This window comes from Hyperolius riggenbachi, chromosome 1 (genome assembly GCF_040937935.1).
Source record: "Hyperolius riggenbachi isolate aHypRig1 chromosome 1, aHypRig1.pri, whole genome shotgun sequence".
Taxonomy (NCBI): domain Eukaryota; kingdom Metazoa; phylum Chordata; class Amphibia; order Anura; family Hyperoliidae; genus Hyperolius; species Hyperolius riggenbachi.
The window spans coordinates 91,199,265-91,222,225 of NC_090646.1; the positions used below are offsets into that span (position 1 = coordinate 91,199,265).

At 46.6% G+C, this 22,961-nt stretch overlaps 2 protein-coding genes across 9 annotated transcripts in view; one reads left to right on the plus strand and one right to left on the minus strand.

The window, feature by feature from the left end:
* LOC137563743 (peroxisomal acyl-coenzyme A oxidase 3-like) overlaps positions 1–22,961 on the plus strand; it is a 372,185-nt gene that overhangs the window by 226,867 nt on the left and 122,357 nt on the right. The gene's annotated exons all lie outside the window — the stretch shown is intronic.
* The window catches only part of LOC137563764 (serine protease HTRA3-like), a 116,784-nt gene that overhangs the window by 46,887 nt on the left and 46,936 nt on the right, over positions 1–22,961 (minus strand). For 4 of the 7 annotated variants that reach the window (XR_011030433.1, XM_068276676.1, XM_068276723.1 and 1 more), the window contains exon 2: positions 8,259–8,358. Coding sequence is in view for 5 of the 7 variants with exons in the window: in XM_068276676.1 (XP_068132777.1) it covers positions 8,259–8,358 (100 nt within the window). In the remaining 2 variants the exon portion in view is untranslated. Of the gene's footprint in view, positions 1–8,258; positions 8,364–22,961 lie in introns of all 7 variants that reach the window. The other 3 variants (XM_068276688.1, XM_068276705.1, XM_068276696.1) reach the window with 1 other exon arrangement.

Genomic DNA, 22,961 nt, shown 5'->3' on the forward strand with positions numbered 1-22,961 from the left:
TATTTTCCCTGGGGCATAACACGCCCCCTATCTGAAAAAGAGTGATGATCTTTCCTTTTCCGGCCCGATCCGTTTTAGACCTACGTAGCATGATGGACACTGCTCCGTCCTGTACCGTAACGTCTCCGGCGAGGATGCCTCCCACAATGGATTTTGACCTGCTCACCAACTCCCCCACTTGAAATGCCCCAAAGAAAGCTAAAACAAAAGCAGTGCTAAAAAGCACCACCTCGTTTTGGCAAGAGCACACATCCTGCAGAGCCGAAACCACCTTACTCAAGACCTCAAATGTGACCGGGCGTCTGGAATCCCTCCTCACCGATCCTGCCCTGAATCCTCTCATTGCCTGCCCTACCCTAAAATCCTTAGTCACATCCCTCTGACCCCTAAACTTAAACAAGAAGGCCAATGCCGCCAACTTTTTTGACATGGCCGTCGCCGATGTGCCCTCCGCAAAATTCTTTCCTATAAAGTATAGGAGCAAGCACGACCGATCCTCATCCGTCGAGCAGTCCCCGATGTGTGCTATTAAAGCGTCCCACGCCTCCCAGACCGGCGCGTATGCTGCCCATGATGACTCGGATAGGGACCTCCTAATCAGCTCCGATATCACATGAACGGAATCCTCCACATCAACTCTGGACAGGGGACCCCACTCTCTTCCGCCGTAGGTGCCGCTGCCCGGAACCTGTCCCACTGGAATCGAGAGAGGGCATCAGCAATGATGTTGTCAACCCCTGGCAAATGCACCGCAAAGATTCAAATATTTAATTGTAGACACAACAGAACCAATTGTCTCATAACCCGAACCACTGGAGGCGAGGATGCCGAAAACCTGTTCACCGCTAGCACTACACCCAAGTTATCACAGTTGAACCGAATGCGTTTGTTAGCCAACCGCTGCCCCCACAACTCCAGAGCCACCAATATCGGGAACAGCTCTAGCAACACCAGGTTTGTCGTAAACCCGGCTTCCAACCATGAAGAATGCCATGGGGAAGCACACCATTCGCCCGCCATAAAAATGCCAAAACCGTGAGAACCTGACGCGTCCGTGAATAACTCTATGTCAAAATTACTCACCTCTTCCTCCATCCATAATGACCTGCCGTTGAAATCCTGCAAAAAAGTTAGCCATACCTTCAAATCATCCTTCATGTCCCCCGTCATGCGAATACGGTGATGAGGCGAAGCAACGCCAGCCGTAGCGTTTGACAACCGCCTGCAGAAAATGCGCCCCATGGGCATAATCCTGCAAGCGAAGTTCAATCTTCCGAGAAGGGATTGAAGGTCTCGCAAAGTAATCTTGCGCTTTTCCACTACAGACTGGATAGTAGCCTGGAGATCACTGACCTTATCCATTGGAAGGCTACATTCCATAGCAATCGTGTGGATGTGAACCCCCAAAAACTTCTTAGTCTTTGCCAATGCTAAGGGAATTCCGAAGGACTCACAGATCTGATACATTGCGGCCAGGGCAGAAGTGCAATCGGATGAACCCGCAGACCCCATAAAAAGGAAGTCGTCCAAATAATGTATCACTGAACGAACACCTGCAACTTCTCTTACAACCCATTCAATGAAACAACTGAACTTTTCGAAAAATGAACACGAGATGGTGCAACCCATAGGGAGGCAAAGGTCGACAAAGTATTTTCCCTCCCACACAATCCCCAATAGTCTAAAACTGGAAGGTTGAACCGGTAGCAACCTAAAAGCCGACTCGATGTCCGTCTTGGCTAAAAGCGAACCCTGGCCCAATCTCCTAACCCATCTGATTGCCACGTCAAATGACGTATATACTACAGACATGTCCTCCCCTGATAATCCATCATTAACTGACGCCCCTTTTGGGAACGACAAATGATGTATGAGGTGAAAAGCACCCGGTTCTTTTTCAGGGACCACCCCCAGCGGCGAGACAATCAATCCTTCCAGTGGGCAATTCTCAAACGGTCCTGCTACACGTCTGGCCGCAGATTCCTTAGCCAATTTGGATGACACTACCTCGGGAAATTCCAATGCCGATCTAAGATTCCTATGCCTAACCTCACCCAGCGCAGCACATTGCCTGGGTATGATGAAACCTTCCGAAAAACCCCGCCTCAAAAACAACGCATCGTCGACAAGCGGATACTTAAAGAGAAATGGCTCCATCTTTTGCACTCTCACCGGAGTCCTCCCTCTTATTCCCAGCCTCTGCAGCCCGTCCCTTCTTCTGTTTGTAACATCTAGATGCCGGATGCGAACCCCCGCATCCCGAGCACTCGTGCTTGAAACGGCACGAGGACCCGAATCTGCACGTGCCGTCATTGAATTGCCAGCACACTCCCTTCGTCCTGTTACCGTAACCAACGGGGAGAGAGCCTGATGCACCACTGAACCCGCCGGTGCCAGACCTGCTGGAGCTACCTGTCGCCCCACTACCACACTACCTGATAACGGCAATTCTCTCTGTGGAACCACCCAGGGGGCGACCGGTGCCTGCACTTGACCCGCCCACACCCCTACCGGTGAACCCAGAGCTGATGGGGGGCCCCCCAACAAATTCCTCATGCCCGCCATAAAAGACTTCAAAGCTGGGAGAATGACTGCCTGAGCATTACCCCCCCAGCCTCCCCCAATCTGTGCTGTTCCCGCTTGAACCCCTAAACCTGGCCCACATAACATATTGGTACCATTAGCCGATATAGAGGCCTCACCTGGTGGCGCAGGTACTCGCACCTGCCCGACCGCTGGTCCGGATCCTGCTGTGCTCGGTCCCCCTCCATCAAGCTGTGGTGCTGCGTCACTCGGCCCCCTGGTGGCCCCACCATGCTGGTGGGCCTCGTGTCTTGCCTGGCTGCTCCGCTGCTGGCCGCTGCCGTTCTGCCACTCTCCCTCCACACTGGCTGACGCATCACCTCTCCTGGTGGACTGTCTGCTTGTGGAGGTCCCCCGAGCCCCCCTCTCCCCGCTCTGCGAGGAGGTGGTGCCCGTGCTGCTGGCTCTGTTGCCGCCCTCGTCTTTTTTTTGCCGCTTTTCCCCGCCTGCCTCCTCCAGATGAGGTGCTCCTTCCGCTGTCCGTCCTCCCGGCCGACCCACCTGCCGCTGTTTGCCTCTTGGCAGGGGGCGCCGGAGGGTGGTGAACAGGGCTGCCACTCCTTCTTTGAGACCAGGAGGTCGGCTCCGGGCTGAGCCGCTCAGGCGGCCTGGACGCTCTTCTCGCGGGCTCCTGCGGCTGCTCGCTGGGACCCGCCGCCATCTCCGGCTCCTGTGGCTGGTCGCTGGGACCCGCCGCCATCGCCACCATCTGCCGCTGTACCCACTCCGGACCCCTGGACACTGCCTCCGCTCTGACTCTTTCCACAAGGGCCTCCAGATCAGCCATCCTGCAGACAGGCAAGGTCCTCACAGCTCGTCACCCAATGCCTGACTGTTTGACTCCACCCCCCAGCCTTCCTCAAACTATCTTCCCCGCTCCTCCTACTCTACACTAAGCTCCTCTTAACCCCTTCCTTCCTGGCAGGCTGCACTATCATGTGCGGCCTTCCAGATTCCACTGTGCTGCACTTCCAGGCCTTATCTGAAAGAAGGCAATACAGCTTGGACACAGTAATGTAAGTACAGGTTTATTAAATACAAAAATAACCTCATGAACTTTCTGGATGGTGATGCCAACTTCCTACTACTCTGCCCTGGCTCTGAGTCACCTCGTGGTCCCATAAATGTTCATGAGCACTCAATTAAGAGCATTTCTCAACTGCAGTAACCAGCTGGTATTTATGCTTTCAACAATTTTTTTATTGAAAGCAGCAGAATACCCAAGCAGCTTGGGGTTATTCAAGCACAAATAGAAAAGTACATCAGTACAGAGTCAGGAAAAAAGGACACCGCGTGGCTGAGGACATTTTAGCGCTCATTCCGAATATTTTGTCAAATCACAGGATAATATGCTAGCCGTCTGTACGCGATTTCCAAGAACCATTGCAGGTTTGGAAATATTTTTCCCGGAAACGTTTTAAAGGACACCAGAACTGTAAGGGATATGGAGGATGCCATCTTTACTTCCATTTAAACATTATTATACAGTGGGATGCGAAAGTTTGGGCAACCTTGTTAATCGTCATGATTTTCCTGTATAAATCGTTGGTTGTTATGATAAAAAATGTCAGTGAAATATATTATATAGGAGACACACACAGTAATACTTGAGAAGTGAAATTAAGTTTATTGGATTTCCAATAAACAGTAACAAGTCAGGTAAAAAAGGACACTGCGTGGCGGAGGACATTTTAGTGCTGCCATAGGCTGTAATTTTTTACTGGTATAGCAGCGCTCAGTAAAGACGAATTCAGCTTCACCCTGTGCCCAAATTTCCTGGCGCCCTTTTTCCATGTATGCCATCAGCACAAATATTTCAGTTACAGTGGTGTAAAAAACTATTTGCCCCCCTCCTGATTTCTTATTCTTTTGCATGTTTGTCACGCTTAAATGTTTCTGCTCATCAAAAACCGTTAACTATTAGTCAAAGATAACATAATTGAACACAAAATGCAGTTTTAAATGATGGTTTTTATTATTAAGTGAGAAAAAAAACTCAAAACCTACATGGCCCTGTGTGAAAAAGAAATTGCCCCCTGAACCTAATAACTGGTTGGGCCACCCTCAGCAGCAATAACTGCAATCAAGTGTTTGCGATAACTTGCAACGAGTCTTTTACAGCGCTCTGGAGGAATTTTGGCCCACTCATCTTTGCAGAATTGTTGTAATTCAGCTTTATTTGAGGGTTTTCTAGCATGAACTGCCTTTTTAAGGTCATGCCACAACATCTCAATAGGATTCAGGTCAGGACTTTGACTAGGCCACTCCAAAGTCTTCATTTTGTTTTTCTTCAGCCATTCAGAGGTGGATTTGCTGGTGTGTTTTGGGTCATTGTCCTGCTGCAGCACCCAAGATCGCTTCAGTTTGAGTTGACGAACAGATGGACGGACATTCTCCTTCAGGATTTTTTGGTAGACAGTAGAATTCATGGTTCCATCTATCACAGCAAGCCTTCCAGGTCCTGAAGCAGCAAAACAATACCAGACCATCACACTACCACCACCATATTTTACTGTTGGTATGATGTTCTTTTGCTGAAATGCTGTGTTACTTCTACGCCAGATGTAACGGGACACGCACCTTTCAAAAAGTTCAACTTTTTTCTCGTCGGCCCACAAGGTATTTTCCCAAAAGTCTTGGCAATCATTGAGATTTTTTAAGCAAAATTGAGACGAGCCTTAATGTTCTTTTTGCTTAAAAGTGGTTTGCGCCTTGGATATCTGCCATGCAGGCCATTTTTGCCCAGTCTCTTTCTTATGGTGGAGTCGTGAACACAGACCTTAATTGAGGCAAGTGAGGCCTGCAGTTCTTTAGATGTTGTCCTGGGGTCTTTTGTGGCCTCTCGGATGAGTTTTCTCTGCACTCTTGGGGTAATTTTGGTCGGCCGGCCACTCCTGGGAAGGTTCATCACTGTTCCTTGTTTTTGCCATTTGTGGAAAATGGCTCTCACTGTGGTTCGCTGGAGTCCCAATGCTTTAGAAATGGCTTTATAACCTTTACCAGACTGATAGATCTCAATTACAGTACTTTTGTTCCCATTTGTTCCTGAATTTCTTTGGATCTTGGCATGATGTCTAGCCTTTGAGGTGCTTTTGGTCTACTTCTCTGTGTCAGATAGCTCCTATTTAAGTGATTTCTTGATTGAAACAGGTGTGGCAGTAATCAGGCCTGGGGGTGACTACAGAAATTGAACTCAGGTGTGATAAACCACAGTTAAGTTATTTTTTAACAAGGGGGGCAATCACTTTTTCACACAGGGCCATGTAGATTTGGAGGTTTTTTTCTCACTAAATAATAAAAACCATCATTTAAAACTGCATTTTGTGTTCAATTATGTTATCTTTGACTAATAGTTAATGGTTTTTGATGAGCAGAAACATTTAAGTGGGACAAAAATGCAAAAGAATAAGAAATCAGGAAGGGGGCAAATAGTTTTTCACACCACTGTATGTGTATAGAAACATTATGACATTATACCTTCCAACAGCCCCACAGGGGATTCAAGAAAAGGCAAAAGAAAACAAGGTAGAAGGAACATAACTATAAACTAAGCCAGATAGGAGCAATCTAGCCATCTCAAAAAAAAAAAAAAGGTACATTTCAAAAAGACATTCAAATGGTCGAACTCTATCTAGGTTGTTCCACACATATATCAACCTCCCAACCACCACATGACGCTATTATACTGAAAGTCACTTGTATCATTTTACCCGGACACTAATATAGCATTTATCAATAAAAGAGAGAAGACAAGACAAATAACACTTATATAGCGCTTTTCTCCTGGCGGACTCAAAGCGCCAGAGCTGCAGCCACTAGGGTGCGCTCTATAGGCAGTAGCAGTGTTGGGGAGACTTGTCTAAGGTCTCCTACTGAATAGGTGCTGGCTTACTGAACAGGCAGAGCTGAAATTTGAACCCTGGTCGCCTGTGTCAGAGGCAGAGCCCTTAACCATTACACCATCCAGCCACAAGAGGAAAAAAGAAACTCAAATCACATTCCTACACTCCATATAATGGTGGTACTTATCACCATCAGTGAAGTCTACCCACAAGGCCGAAGTTAGAGTGTATTTTTTCATAGTATTCGCATCCAAGTGGATAAGCTCCTCCATTTCAGCAACCCCTTTAATTCTTTCAAACCACATTTTTAATGGAGGGTGGGTCTGGAGATTTAAAAGGAATGCATCCTTTGGCAGCATTCAGAAGAAAACAAGTGAGGGATGACTTATACCTTCTTTTGCGGGAGGGGGGATGAACAGTGCCGGATTTCTGGAAAGGCCACCAAGGCCCGGGCCTTGGGCAGCATCTAGACAAGGGGTGGCTGGGCGTGGAAGAGGGATTGCTGCTACAGAGGTTGCAAATAAGGAGCAACACATGCATATAGGGAGCTGCTGAAGAGACCTGTATAGAACTGAAGGGGGGTTGCTGTCCATGAATGTTAGACATGGAAGGGAGGGCTGCACATAGAATCAGAAGGGTGCTGCTGCATATGGAAGGGGAGCTTCAAGAAAGTTGGACTAGGGGTTGAAAAAGTTTAAATCCGGCCTTGCGGAGAAAGATAAAGCAAAAGGGCCACTGGCCTCCATTGTATCTCTGGAATACACGTTATAAGCGTCTGAACTAATTTCCAAAACGGCAATATCTGTACTTTCAATGACTTTTGAAGGAGCTTCAGAATTCTAATAAGAGGCACCTGCAGCAGCCATTAACCTTGTTCACAGAACTCAGGCCTTGCCCCGACCATTCACTAGAGGTCCCTATTAGAAGTTCTGAGACAAGCTCTTCATTCAAAATAACACAGACTCAACCTCTTGTGGTTGCATACAGCAGAAATGTATCCTATCAACATATCAATTATATGGTAAAATGTCCAACCAATCAGGAGACAGAATTTTATTTTCAGAACAGTAGGACACTGGTAGGACCGCTATCCCATTGCAAGATAAGGAATATGGCTGGAGGGGCTACACCACCCCAAAAGACAGACAGACTCTTAACCGTCTGAGCACCCACAGCCTGCAGATAGAGACAGCACAGACAGACATGGAAGCCCCAAGATGAGAGATTGCGTAGGCAGTGCGACCAAGGGACCCTGGAAGATGAGGCCCACTTCCTGCTACACTGTAGGGAATACCCTCCTGTGAGGACTGCCGACTGCCTCTCTACCCACATCCTGGATTTCACATCTACAGATGAGGAGAGGAAACTCTTCATCCTACTGGGGGAAGAGGAAATAACAATGCAAATAGCTGCCAGATATGTCACTATCTGCCACCAACTGAGAGGAATATGGTACCCCATGGACTTTATACCCCTTATATTGCCCCTATACTCTCCTTACCCCTATGGACTACATACCCCAGCCCCCTATACAGTCCCTTATATCCTCCACACCCTTATGGACAGTATACCCCAACCACCTACATCCTTCCCTATAATCCCACAACCACCCCCTCCCATGCTAGTGCTAATGTTTTGCTTTGGCAATGCTAAATGTATTTGGTCCTGCCAATAAAGCTTTTTTTTGGATTTGGATTTAATTCACTGGTTTACTTTTAGGGCTATAGCATAGCAATAAAACAATGAAGGTGTGATGGTATTAGTAATTCATTCAACAGAACAGAATTTAATAACACTTTCACAATATACTAGAAAATGAACACTGAATGTTACCTCAAGAAAAGTTCAATGTGGACGACGGCTGGGGCGATCTTTTCTACCACATCAGCAATGAAGTTAAATTTGTACCTCGGACTGCTGGGCTGTTGGTGACCTATACTGGCAGAAAAAATTGGGTATGTTAGCTGTAACATTCCTCGATGAAATCTCCCAAACACACTCAGGCTTAAGTTAATTACAGTCTTCGAGTTCTAACTTCTGGCTTCCGACCTTCTGAGCATTAAACCCGTACAAAGTCAGATCCTTGGCTAACCCCCCCTTGATTCCCAAAGTACACAAAACTGCGATAAAAATAATGTGGGATTTAACTGACTTTGAATGAGGCTTCAGACATCATTTGTTCCGCCAACGATGTTCTTATTTACAGAAGTCCATAATTATAAAGCGGGTTGACACAGATTTTAGTTTCCTCAGCTTTATGGTGTGCTCAGGATTCCAGACTAGTCTCCGTGTCCCAGACTTGTCCTGTAGCCTCTTCTCCGTCTCGCCTCAGTGTGGTAACTTAGGTTTACTTGTGGATGACCACATGAAAAGACCACTTGAAAACAAACTGTGGTGTTTATGTAACAAGCTTCCCAAATATGTAGTGCAGTGAGGTTTAATGTGGTCCCTCACCGCCAGCGTCATCACCCTCAACATGGAAACTTTGCAGATGACACAAAAAGTTGAAGGTTTTACCTTTAGGGTGCATGTAAGGATAGAAATCTAGAAGAGGCCATGATGATCTGTACAGTACAGTGGTTGGATAGTGTACTGGTTAAGGGCTCTGCCTCTGACACAGGCAACAAGGGTTTGAATCTCAGCTCTTCCTATTCAGCAAGCCAGCACCTATGCAGTGAGGATACCTTAGGCAAGACCCCCTAACACTTCTACTGGCTATAGAGCGGGTCCTGGTGACTGCAGCTCTAGTGTTTTGAGTCCGCCAGGAGAAAAGCGTGATATACATTTTCTGTGTCTAAACTTGTCTAATCTGTTCATTTTTTTCAAGAGAATTTACCACCACTGAGAATCTGGCTTATTACTTTTAGGCTCGGTTTAACCACTGTGGGACTGCCTCACGTCAATGGGTGTGGCCGCGGCGGCAGCCCCAGGACCGCCTAACGCTGATTGGCGTCAAGTCCTGGGGCTGGGATTTTCAGGAGATCGCGTGCAGGCTGCGCGCGCTTCTCCTACTCGTGGGGCAGAGCTCCGCCCCGCCTTCAGTCTCCGAGCAGCGATTGCCGCTCGGGTGACTGTTAGACGGCGAAACCGCTGTCTTTTCACTAAGTACAGCGCTGCGATCAGCAGCAGCGCTGTACTGGGGACAGCTGTGTGACACGGGGCTGTCACACTGGGGGACAAGAGAGCAGACGAGAGGGGGACAAAGAGTAAAAAAAAGCACAAAAACACACAAATAAATATTTATAAAAAATTAAATGAACAACTGGGGGGCGATCAGACCCCACCAACAGAGATCTCTGTTGGTGGGGTGAAAAGGGGGGGGGGGGGTAGAATCACTCATGTGCTGTGTTGTGCAGCCCTGCAGATTGGCCTGAAAGCTGCAGTGGCCGTTTTAGTGAAAATGAGCCTGGTCTTTAGGGGTGTTTACCACTGTGGTCCTCAAGTGGTTAAACTATGCCAGAGTGGCAGTATATCTGTATAATGAGGATACGCTGTACCACTCTGGAGGTGCTTGGCAGTGTTCGCTGCAGATTCTAGGAGATGAATGGCATTACATCTGCTGTCTAAAAAAGTCATGCAGGACTGAGCTGTGAATTGTGAAATCGTGATGGGCAAACCCAGACAAAGTGAAAACAGAAATGTGTGAAGAAAGCATGGCTTTGGTTCTGCATGCCTAAAGGTTTGTTGCCATCCACTCCTAGTGGCAATCTGGGAGCATGCTTAGCATCATCTCACCCCAATACTGTTCAAGATAAGTACAGGTAGTCCCTGGTTAACAAACGGGAAAGGGACTGTAGGTTCATTCTTAACCTATATCCATTCTTGAGTCAGAACACTGTGCTATCTCTGTCCCCTGTACCTCCTACATGCCTCCTTGTGCCTCCAGTGGTGTTTCAAGTCTTAACTCCTAGAGCCATATTGATCCATACACTGATGATGATGACCAACCAGTCTGAAAAAGTCTGTATGCATGTTGGATTAGTGTGGCTATGTATAGGAATAAGGATGTATCAATAGACCTCTTTGCATTGTTCATTCTTCTCCTTGCTCCCCCTAGGTCCTGTAATCACTCTTTCAAACTTGAGTGAAAGGGAGGTGTGGAGGGAATGGGAGGGTGAGAAGCGGGAACATTGCAGCAAACCTGCCTCTTCCTGTCTGAAAATGTTTCAAGGAGTAATAACAGGAATTGGAGGGAACAAGGAGAGGAACGGATAACACACTATGGTATATGCATCCTGCATGAACATATCTCCGTGCTTCCCTTTGGTAGCTTTGCCTCAAGTTAATTGTGCTTTAAACAGTGCTATTGAGTGGTTAGCGGCCATTACTCTATAGCAGTGGATTTTTACCATGTGCTAACTACCATTTGTTATTGCTAATGCTAATTAAATTTTTAATATTTATTTAATTGACTCGAGAGCTGTCACGTGTGTTATTCCATGAATTTCAGTTAATCCTCAGGTGAGTTAATGGCTCTGAATAGCACTAATACTTTACTCAGTGAAGTAAAAAATTTTCCATTTGAAAGCCCATCTAAAAGCTAAAGGTAATGACATTAATAAGGATCTAATTGTAGAATGAAGAAGGGAGCCTGTGATGTCATTGTAGGGTAATAGTAAAGTTGGCAGATTGTCTGGAAACACGCTCTGGAACAGCACGCAGGGGGCATATGAAGAGGCCAAAGTGGGCCTGTAAAGGGAGAGGTATCTTATAAATCCGCTGGAGAATATTGCCTCTCCCACTGGCGCATAACTAATTGCATATATGTGTGTGAAGACTGACAGGCCTCATTATATCCCAGGAGATTCAAGGTGACTCTGGATTACCTACACCAATAGTCTCTGTGAACAAGAGGCCCTTTAACCCTTGAATAATGCCATAACAGAGTGTGAGTGGTATGTAACATTTATCAATATTATAGACCACTGGTTCCCAACCCGTGTGCCGCGACACATTCATGTGTCGCCGCTCGCCGCTCCACTCTGTCTCTCCCTGCATTTCCTAGCCTCTGCTCCATCTGTAATTAGAGCAGCGCTACAAGAAAATGGCTGCCGAAGTCCACAAATGCGGCCATTTTCTTGTAGCTATCTAACTACAGACAGAGAGTAGGCGGGGATACGCAGGAAGGGAAGAGCCTGTGACAGAAGAGAGAGGGCCACCAAATACCCACATAGAGGAAGCGGCCGCCAGCTCAGAAGGAAAAACGATTGACGGCCGCGGGAACGGAGGGAGAAGCAGGCTTGCCACCTACCTGCCTTAACTATACTGGGGCAGCTATACTACCCATACTGGGGCAGCTATACTACCATTACTGGGGCATCTAAACTACCCATACTGGAGCAGCTATACTGCCTATACTGGGGCAGCTATACTACCCATACTGGGACAGCTATACAACCATTACTGGGGCAGCTATACTAACATTACTGGGGCAACTATACTACCCATACTGGGGCAGCTATACTACCTATACTGGGGCAGCTATGCTACATATACTGGGGAACTATACTACCCATTATGGGGCAGCTATACAACCATTACTGGGGCAGCTATACTAACATTACTGGGGCAACTATACTACCCATACTAGGGCAACTATATTACCTATACTGGGGCAGATATACTACCTATACTGGGGCAGCTATACTACCTATACTGGGGCAGCAATACTACTTATACTGGGGAACTATACTACCTATACTGGGGGATCTATACTACCCATACTGGGGCAACCATATTACCTATACTGGGGCAGCTATACTACTTATACTGGGGAACTATACTACCCATACTGGGGCAACTATATTACCTATACTGGGGCAGCTATACTACTTATACTGGGGAAACTATACTACCTATACTGGGACAATTATACTACCTAAACTGGGGCATCTATACTACTTATACTGGGGCAACTATATTACCTATACTGGGGCAGCTATACTACCTATACTGGGGAACTATACTACCTATACTGGGGCAGCTATACTACCTATACTGGGGCAGTTATGCTACCTATACTGGGGCATCTATACTACCCATACTGGGGCAGCTACACTACCCATACTTGGGCAACTTTATTACCTATACTGGGACAATTATACTACCTAAACTGGGGCATCTATACTACTTATACTGGGGCAACTATATTACCTATACTGGGGCAGCTATACTACCTATACTGTGGAACTATACTACCTATACTGGGGCAGCTATACTACCTATACTGGGGAACTATACTACCTATACTGGGGCAGCTATACTACCTATACATATGTGATGTGTCACGGAGATCTGAGCATTCAGTGTGATGTGTCAACTTCTAAAAGGTTGGTGTAACGATCGGTGTAACACAGAGAGAATCTGATTACCGGTGATCTGCAGTATCACAGAGAATGCAGATATATACCAGATTATTGATGATCTGCAGTATCACTGATAATCAGATATATCTCTAATCTCTGGACACCTGAGTGATAAGAGTGTTTTGGTGCAACAGTAATACTTTGAGGAGCACACCCAGAAGGCAGGTGCAAGAGCAGATAGGAATACTGCTTGGCAACTGGTTCCTTCCGTAGACTGAACTCTCCCGGGGGAGGAGTCAGACAGCGAGTGGGAAGGACAGAACGTGAGTGACACTAATGGAGAGATATCACTGACAGATCTGTGAACTATCTCCTATCAGGAGAGATAGTTCTCGAGGTCGGACAAGCCAGGTCGTAAACACACGGACAGATCAAGTACAGAGACAGGAGGCAGATGCAGAATCCAGAGACTAGCCGAGTTTGGCAACAGAGAATCAGAGAGACAAGGTACAAAATCAAAGATCAGAAGAATGGTCAGGGAAGCAGAGGGTCACAACAAATAATCAACAATGTCTAAGCTAAGGTGTGAGTTCCTTGGCCGTCAACACCTAGGAAACTGATCTAGAATATAATACAGATAATAACAGATTTCCTAGACTAAGGTGTGAGATCCTTGGCCATCAACACCTTTGGAAACTGGTCTAATAACACAGATACAGACAAGGTCTGAATGCTACCACGTAGTGATCGCAACGGCAGACAACCAGCAAATGCCCAGCCACCAGTATATATAGTTCAGCGCTCTCCAGCGCCTCCCCCAAGTGCTGGACCAATGGAAACCGTTTCTGGCGTCAGCTGACCAGCCTGGTCAGCTGATCCCCCACTGACTGGTATAAAGCTCTTCCTCTCACTGCGCGCGTGCGTCCACCTAAAACTATGTGGACTACAGCTCCCAGCCACACCAGAATCCTGCTGTGGAATGCCCGCTGTGCTGCACGCGGAATCCGCCGCCATGCCGCCAACGCATGCGGCGGTTCCTCCGCGTTCAGGCAGACACCACGCCGAGTGAGCACATACATCAGTAGTCACGCTGGATGCGGAATCCGCCGCCTTGCCAGAAGTGCATGCGGCGGTGCTTCCGCGTTTTCTCACAGTTGGGAACCACTGCTATACACCAAGAGTGTAACTAGAATGTGGGAGAGTTGGAAGTGATTAAATAGAGTGACCAGATTTTTGTAGGTCCAACCTGGGACAGGGAGGGTGGGTGCAGGGGGGGATGGGCGTGGCCATGACATTGTATGGGCGGAGCTAACGTAATGATGTAACACCGAGGCATAAGAAAGCAGTGTTTACGCCATGATGTGGACAAACGAGACTTTGCATCATGGGTGTGCAGAAACTGTGTGATGCTAATAGTATACCGTAACCACAAAGCAGCAAACATAGCCATCTATGACCATTAAATAATAAATGCAGTAACAGTTACCCCGGACACCACAAACTAAATGCAATGGGCAACATGTCAGCACAAAATAAACGCAATGCGGGCAAACATTTCCCCAGAAAAGAAACGCAATGCGGGAAAACATTTCCCCAGAAAAGAAACAATGTGGGCAAACATTTCACCAGAAAAGAAACAATGCGGGCAAACATTTCACCAGAAAATAAACGCAATGCGGGCAAACATTTCCCCACAAAAGAAACGCAATGCGGGCAAACATTTCCCCAGAAAAGAAACGCAATGGGGGCAAACATTTCACCAGAAAAGAAACAATGCGGGCAAACATTTCACCAGAAAAGAAACGCAATGCGGGCAAACATTTCCCCAGAAAAGAAACAATGCGGGCAAACATTTCACCAGAAAAGAAACGCAATGCGGGCAAACATTTCACCAGAAAAGAAACGCAATGCGGGCAAACATTTCACCAGAAAAGAAACGGAATGCGGGCAAACATTTCACCAGAAAAGAAACGCAATGCGGGCAAACATTTCACCAGAAAAGAAACGCAATGCGGGCAAACATTTCACCAGAAAAGAAACGCAATGCGGGCAAACATTTCCCCAGAAAAGAAACGCAATGCGGGCAAACATTTCCCCAGAAAAGAAACAATGCGGGCAAACATTTCACCAGAAAAGAAACGCAATGCGGGCAAACATTTCACCAGAAAAGAAACGCAATGCGGGCAAACATTTCACCAGAAAAGAAACGCAATGCGGGCAAACATTTCCCCAGAAAAGAAACGCAATGCGGGCAAACATTTCCCCAGAAAAGAAACGCAATGCGGGCAAACATTTCCCCAGAAAAGAAACAATGCGGGCAAACATTTCACCAGAAAAGAAACAATGCGGGCAAACATTTCACCAGAAAAGAAACAATGCGGGCAAACATTTCACCAGAAAAGAAACAATGTGGGCAAACATTTCACCAGAAAAGAAACAATGCGGGCAAACATTTCACCAGAAAAGAAACGCAATGCGGGCAAACATTTCACCAGAAAAGAAACGCAATGCGGGCAAACATTTCACCAGAAAAGAAACGCAATGCGGGCAAACATTTCCCCAGAAAAGAAACGCAATGCGGGCAAACATTTCCCCAGAAAAGAAACGCAATGCGGGCAAACATTTCCCCAGAAAAGAAACAATGCGGGCAAACATTTCACCAGAAAAGAAACGCAATGCGGGCAAACATTTCACCAGAAAAGAAACGCAATGCGGGCAAACATTTCACCAGAAAAGAAACGCAATGCGGGCAAACATTTCCCCAGAAAAGAAACGCAATGCGGGCAAACATTTCCCCAGAAAAGAAACGCAATGCGGGCAAACATTTCCCCAGAAAAGAAACAATGCGGGCAAACATTTCACCAGAAAAGAAACAATGCAGGCCCCACTCTGCCGCCCCACTCTGTCTCTCCCTGCATTTCCTAGCCTCTGCTCCATCTGTAATTAGAGCAGCGCTACAAGAAAATGGCTGCCGAAGTCCACAAATGCGGCCATTTTCTTGTAGCTATCTAACTACAGACAGAGAGTAAGCGGGAATACGCAGGAAGGGAAGAGCCTGTGACAGAAGAGAGAGGGCCACCAGATACCCGCATAGAGGAAGCGGCCGCCAGCTCAGAAGGAAAAACGATTGACGGCCGCGGGAACGGAGGGAGAAGCAGGCTTGCCACCTACCTGCCTTAACTATACTGGGGCAGCTATACTACCCATACTGGGGCAGCTATACTACCATTACTGGGGCATCTAAACTACCCATACTGGAGCAGCTATACTGCCTATACTGGGGCAGCTATACTACCCATACTGGGGCAGCTATACAACCATTACTGGGGCAGCTATACTAACATTACTGGGGCAACTATACTACCCATACTGGGGCAGCTATACTACCTATACTGGGGCAGCTATGCTACATATACTGGGGAACTATACTACCCATTATGGGGCAGCTATACAACCATTACTGGGGCAGCTATACTAACATTACTAGGGCAACTATATTACCTATACTGGGGCAGATATACTACCTATACTGGGGCAGCTATACTACCTATACTGGGGCAGCAATACTACTTATACTGGGGAACTATACTACCTATACTGGGGCATCTATACTACCCATACTGGGGCAACTACATTACCTATACTGGGGCAGCTATACTACTTATACTGGGGAAACTATACTACCTATACTGGGACAATTATACTACCTAAACTGGGGCATCTATACTACTTATACTGGGGCAACTATATTACCTATACTGGGGCAGCTATACTACCTATACTGTGGAACTATACTACCTATACTGGGGCAGCTATACTACCTATACTGGGGCAGTTATGCTACCTATACTGGGGCATCTATACTACCCATACTGGGGCAGCTACACTACCCATACTAGGGCAACTTTATTACCTATACTGGGACAATTATACTACCTAAACTGGGGCATCTATACTACTTATACTGGGGCAACTATATTACCTATACTGGGGCAGCTATACTACCTATACTGTGGAACTATACTACCTATACTGGGGCAGCTATACTACCTATACTGGGGAACTATACTACCTATACTGGGGCAGCTATACTACCTATACATATGTGATGTGTCACGGAGATCTGAGCATTCAGTGTGATGTGTCAACTTCTAAAAGGTTGGTGTAACGATCGGTGTAACACAGAGAGAATCTGATTACCGGTGATCTGCAGTATCACAGAGAATGCAGATATATACCAGATTATTGATGATCTGCAGTATCACTGATAATCAGATATATCTCTAATCTCTGGACACCTGAGTGATAAGAGTGTTTTGGTGCAACAGTAATACTTTGAGGAGCACACCCAGAAGGCAGGTGCAAGAGCAGATAGGAATACTGCTTGGCAACTGGTTCCTTCCGTAGACTGAACTCTCCCGGGGGAGGAGTCAGACAGCGAGTGGGAAGGACAGAACGTGAGTGACACTAATGGAGAGATATCACTGACAGATCTGTGAACTATCTCCTATCAGGAGAGATAGTTCTCGAGGTCGGACAAGCCAGGTCGTAAACACACGGACAGATCAAGTACAGAGACAGGAGGCAGATGCAGAATCCAGAGACTAGCCGAGTTTGGCAACAGAGAATCAGAGAGACAAGGTACAAAATCAAAGATCAGAAGAATGGTCAGGGAAGCAGAGGGTCACAACAAATAATCAACAATGTCTAAGCTAAGGTGTGAGTTCCTTGGCCGTCAACACCTAGGAAACTGATCTAGAATATAATACAGATAATAACAGATTTCCTAGACTAAGGTGTGAGATCCTTGGCCATCAACACCTTTGGAAACTGGTCTAATAACACAGATACAGACAAGGTCTGAATGCTACCACGTAGTGATCGCAACGGCAGACAACCAGCAAATGCCCAGCCACCAGTATATATAGTTCAGCGCTCTCCAGCGCCTCCCCCAAGTGCTGGACCAATGGAAACCGTTTCTGGCGTCAGCTGACCAGCCTGGTCAGCTGATCCCCCACTGACTGGTATAAAGCTCTTCCTCTCACTGCGCGCGTGCGTCCACCTAAAACTATGTGGACTACAGCTCCCAGCCACACCAGAATCCTGCTGTGGAATGCCCGCTGTGCTGCACGCGGAATCCGCCGCCATGCCGCCAACGCATGCGGCGGTTCCTCCGCGTTCAGGCAGACACCACGCCGAGTGAGCACATACATCAGTAGTCACGCTGGATGCGGAATCCGCCGCCTTGCCAGAAGTGCATGCGGCGGTGCTTCCGCGTTTTCTCACAGTTGGGAACCACTGCTATACACCAAGAGTGTAACTAGAATGTGGGAGAGTTGGAAGTGATTAAATAGAGTGACCAGATTTTTGTAGGTCCAACCTGGGACAGGGAGGGTGGGTGCAGGGGGGATGGGCGTAGCCATGACATTGTATGGGCGGAGCTAACGTAATGATGTAACACCGAGGCATAAGAAAGCAGTGTTTACGCCATGATGTGGACAAACAAGACTTTGCATCATGGGTGTGCAGAAACTGTGTGATGCTAATAGTATACCGTAACCACAAAGCAGCAAACATAGCCATCTATGACCATTAAATAATAAATGCAGTAACAGTTACCCCGGACACCACAAACTAAATGCAATGGGCAACATGTCAGCACAAAATAAACGCAATGCGGGCAAACATTTCCCCAGAAAAGAAACGCAATGCGGGAAAACATTTCCCCAGAAAAGAAACAATGTGGGCAAACATTTCACCAGAAAAGAAACAATGCGGGCAAACATTTCACCAGAAAAGAAACGCAATGCGGGCAAACATTTCCCCAGAAAAGAAACGCAATGCGGGCAAACATTTCCCCAGAAAAGAAACGCAATGCGGGCAAACATTTCCCCAGAAAAGAAACGCAATGCGGGCAAACATTTCCCCAGAAAAGAAACGCAATGCGGGCAAACATTTCCCCAGAAAAGAAACAATGCGGGCAAACATTTCACCAGAAAAGAAACGCAATGCGGGCAAACATTTCACCAGAAAAGAAACGCAATGCGGGCAAACATTTCACCAGAAAAGAAACGCAATGCGGGCAAACATTTCACCAGAAAAGAAACGCAATGCGGGCAAACATTTCACCAGAAAAGAAACGCAATGCGGGCAAACATTTCCCCAGAAAAGAAACGCAATGCGGGCAAACATTTCCCCAGAAAAGAAACAATGCGGGCAAACATTTCACCAGAAAAGAAACGCAATGCGGGCAAACATTTCACCAGAAAAGAAACGCAATGCGGGCAAACATTTCACCAGAAAAGAAACGCAATGCGGGCAAACATTTCACCAGAAAAGAAACGCAATGCGGGCAAACATTTCACCAGAAAAGAAACGCAATGCGGGCAAACATTTCCCCAGAAAAGAAACGCAATGTGGGCAAACATTTCCCCAGAAAAGAAACGCAATGCGGGCAAACATTTCCCCAGAAAAGAAACAATGCGGGCAAACATTTCACCAGAAAAGAAACAATGCGGGCAAACATTTCACCAGAAAAGAAACAATGCGGGCAAACATTTCACCAGAAAAGAAACAATGTGGGCAAACATTTCACCAGAAAAGAAACAATGCGGGCAAACATTTCACCAGAAAAGAAACGCAATGCGGGCAAACATTTCACCAGAAAAGAAATGCAATGCGGGCAAACATTTCACCAGAAAAGAAACGCAATGCGGGCAAACATTTCCCCAGAAAAGAAACGCAATGCGGGCAAACATTTCCCCAGAAAAGAAACAATGCGGGCAAACATTTCACCAGAAAAGAAACGCAATGCGGGCAAACATTTCACCAGAAAAGAAACGCAATGCGTGCAAACATTTCCCCAGAAAAGAAACGCAATGCGGGCAAACATTTCCCCAGAAAAGAAACGCAATGCGGGCAAACATTTCCCCAGAAAAGAAACAATGCGGGCAAACATTTCACCAGAAAAGAAACAATGCGGGCAAACATTTCACCAGAAAAGAAACGCAATGCGGGCAAACATTTCACCAGAAAAGAAACGCAATGCGGGCAAACATTTCACCAGAAAAGAAACGCAATGCGGGCAAACATTTCACCAGAAAAGAAACGCAATGCGGGCAAACATTTCACCAGAAAAGAAACGCAATGCGGGCAAACATTTCCCCAGAAAAGAAACAATGCGGGCAAACATTTCACCCGAAAAAGAAAGCATTTACTCACCTGGCAGAAGTCTCCGGCCTCTGGCGCGCTGCTCCCGGGACCACCTTCCTCCTGAAGTCTCCCGCGCTGACAGCCTGGCAGAGCAGGGTTACGGCAAGATGGCGCCCAAAGCTCTGTACTGGAGACAAATAGTCTCCAGTACAGGGCTACGGCAGCCATCTTGCCGTAGCCCTGCTCGCCTGCCGGTGTCGGAACAGACACCGGAAGAGGAGGCTGGAGCGGGGCTGTGGACAATGAAATGGCACGGCGTCTATAGACGCCGCTGCCAGTTCATAAGCATAGAGTGGCCAGAGTCCCGAGGCCGGGACGTCCCGCTGCTGAAAGCGGGACGTTTCCCGGGACCTCATGCAGCCTGGGACAGCGGACCCCGAATCCGGGACGTGTTCCGGGCAATCCGGGACGTCTGGTCACTCTAGATTAAAGGCCTACAAATCTATACAGGGCCAGTTCTCTCATGAAGCAAGGTGAAACATTTGCATCAGAAGCAGAGATGACAGGAGCAGCATGTTTGTACTGTGTGCATGCAGACAGTCAGAGTAGGAGAAGCGAGAGGAGAGTGAGGTGAAGAGGTCATCATTGGGGAAAAACAGCTTGTGTTGTGTGAGGAGTCTGGCAGTCAGTGATGAGCGGGGAGGCAGGAGAGCAGAAGTGTTTCATTTGACTTGCACAGCAGAAGGGAGGAGGTGGCACTGCTGTCCTGACAAAGGGAGGAATTGTGTTGAGCTGCAGCATGTCATGTGAGAACATTAAATGAAGCAGAGTAAATTGTCGGGTGCTGTGTGATCATTCCTAATCAGGGGGGGGACCTCACAAGTTTGCCTCAGGCAGCATTAAGTCTAGAACTGGCCCTGAATCTGTACACATGTCCTGCCTGACCTACATCTCTGACCTGGTCAGCAGGATACGCACCTGGCCGCCCATTTCACTCCTCCAACAACCTCCTCCTAACCACCCCACGCATCTCGCACTCCCATACACGACTACAGGACTTTACTAGAGCTGCTCCCATCCTGTGGAACTCTCTCCCACTGCCCATTAGACTTGCCCCCTCCTTCAACACCTGCAAAAAAGCACTCAAAACTCACCTCTTCAAGGAGGCCTTCTTCACCTCAACGCTGCCCTAACTCTCTCTGCTGAGATCTCTCTGCCGAGAACTCCTCGATGCACCCCCTCCTTTCATTTCACCACCCCCTCCCTCTAGATTGTAAGCCTTTGGCAGGGCCTTCTCCCCTTGTGTATCATACTTGATTGTAAACTATGTCCAGATCCAGAATATGTGAACTTGTATTTTTGGGACTACCAAAACTAGGATCTGGGGGGAGGCGGGAGGATAAAGTCTCAATATGTAGACAAGATAAGGTAAAAAGACAGTGGGAGCCTAACATTATGGGGGGTGGAGAGGGGGGTGGAGACAGTGTAAAGATTAAGGAGGTTGGTAAAACTTCAAGTAGCCCATTTCGTGTAAACAAAATTGGTAAATGTGTTGGTAAAAATATAAAGTGCATGATAACCAATGCTCGGAGCCTTGCAAATAAAATAGACGAACTAGAGTTCATTCTGAATGACAAAGGCTATGACATTGTGGGAATAACCGAGAGATGGATGGATGAAAGCCATGACTGGATAACTAATTTAAAAGGATACAATGTGTTTAGGAGGGATAGAACAGGGAAAAAAGGTGGAGGGGTTTGTCTCTTTGTTAAGAATTCTTTTACAGCTGTCCTCAACGATGAGATGGAGGAAGATTGCGAAGATGTGGAGTCCGTTTGGGTAAATATTCATGGTGGAAATAAAAGTTGCCAATTGCTTATTGGGGTATGCTACAGACCACCTCTTATTAATGAAGCTGCAGAACTGCGATTACTACAGCAGATTGAAAAAGCTGCAAGTAAAAACGAGGTCATAATTATGGGCGACTTCAACTTTCCAGACATTGACTGGGGTATTGAGGCTACCCATTCTGGTAAAAGCAGCAGATTTCTGGCAGCACTACAGGACAATTACTTGACTCAAATGGTAACGGAACCAACTAGGGGGAATGCGTTACTGGATCTGATCATTTCTAATAGACCAGATAATGTATCAAATGTGCAGGTTCAAGAACATTTGGGAAATAGTGATCACAACATGATAACGTTTGATCTGGTGACTGATAGGCCACGGGGCAGCGGGACCACTAAAACTATGAATTTTAGAAAAGCAAAGTTCAATCAAATTAGGCAGGCACTAAGTTTGGTGAACTGGGATAATGTACTACAAGGGGACGACACTGAAGGGAAATGGCAAGCTTTTAAACGTATTCTCAATCAATATTGTAGTATGTATATCCCATATGGAAACAAAATGTCTAGGAATAAAAAAAGGCCTCTATGGATGAATAGAAAGGTTAGGGATAAAATGAAGAGGAAAAAGAATGCCTATAAGGTCCTAAAACAGGAGGGGACTGAGGCTGCACTAAGCAATTATAAGGAGTGCAATAAAAATTGTAAAAAAGACATTAGGCTGGCAAAGATCGAAGCTGAAAATCAAATCGCTAGGGATATCAAATCTAACCCAAAAAAGTTTTACAAGTACATCAACTCTAAAAAAAGAAAGGTTGACTGTATAGGAATCCTAAAGGATGAGGGTGGGAACTCAATGGTGGACGACCAAGGTAAGGCAGAGTTATTAAATGCTTTCTTTGCTTCTGTCTTCACAAAGGAAACAGCACTGTTGCAAATTACAGAGGCAGAAGAGGCTCAATCTTCTAACTGTAATATTAAATACTTAACGCAGGAAGAAGTAAAGGCAAGACTAAATAAATTAAAAATAGACAAGGCACCTGGCCCGGATGGCATGCATCCTAGGGTCCTAAGAGAATTAAGTTCAGTTATAGCTAAGCCCCTTTATCTTATCTTTTGTGACTCTCTTGCAACTAGCAGAGTCCCAGTGGATTGGCGTACAGCCCACGTTTTCCCATTATTTAAGAAGGGCAAAAAATCTGATCCAGGAAATTATAGACCTGTAAGCT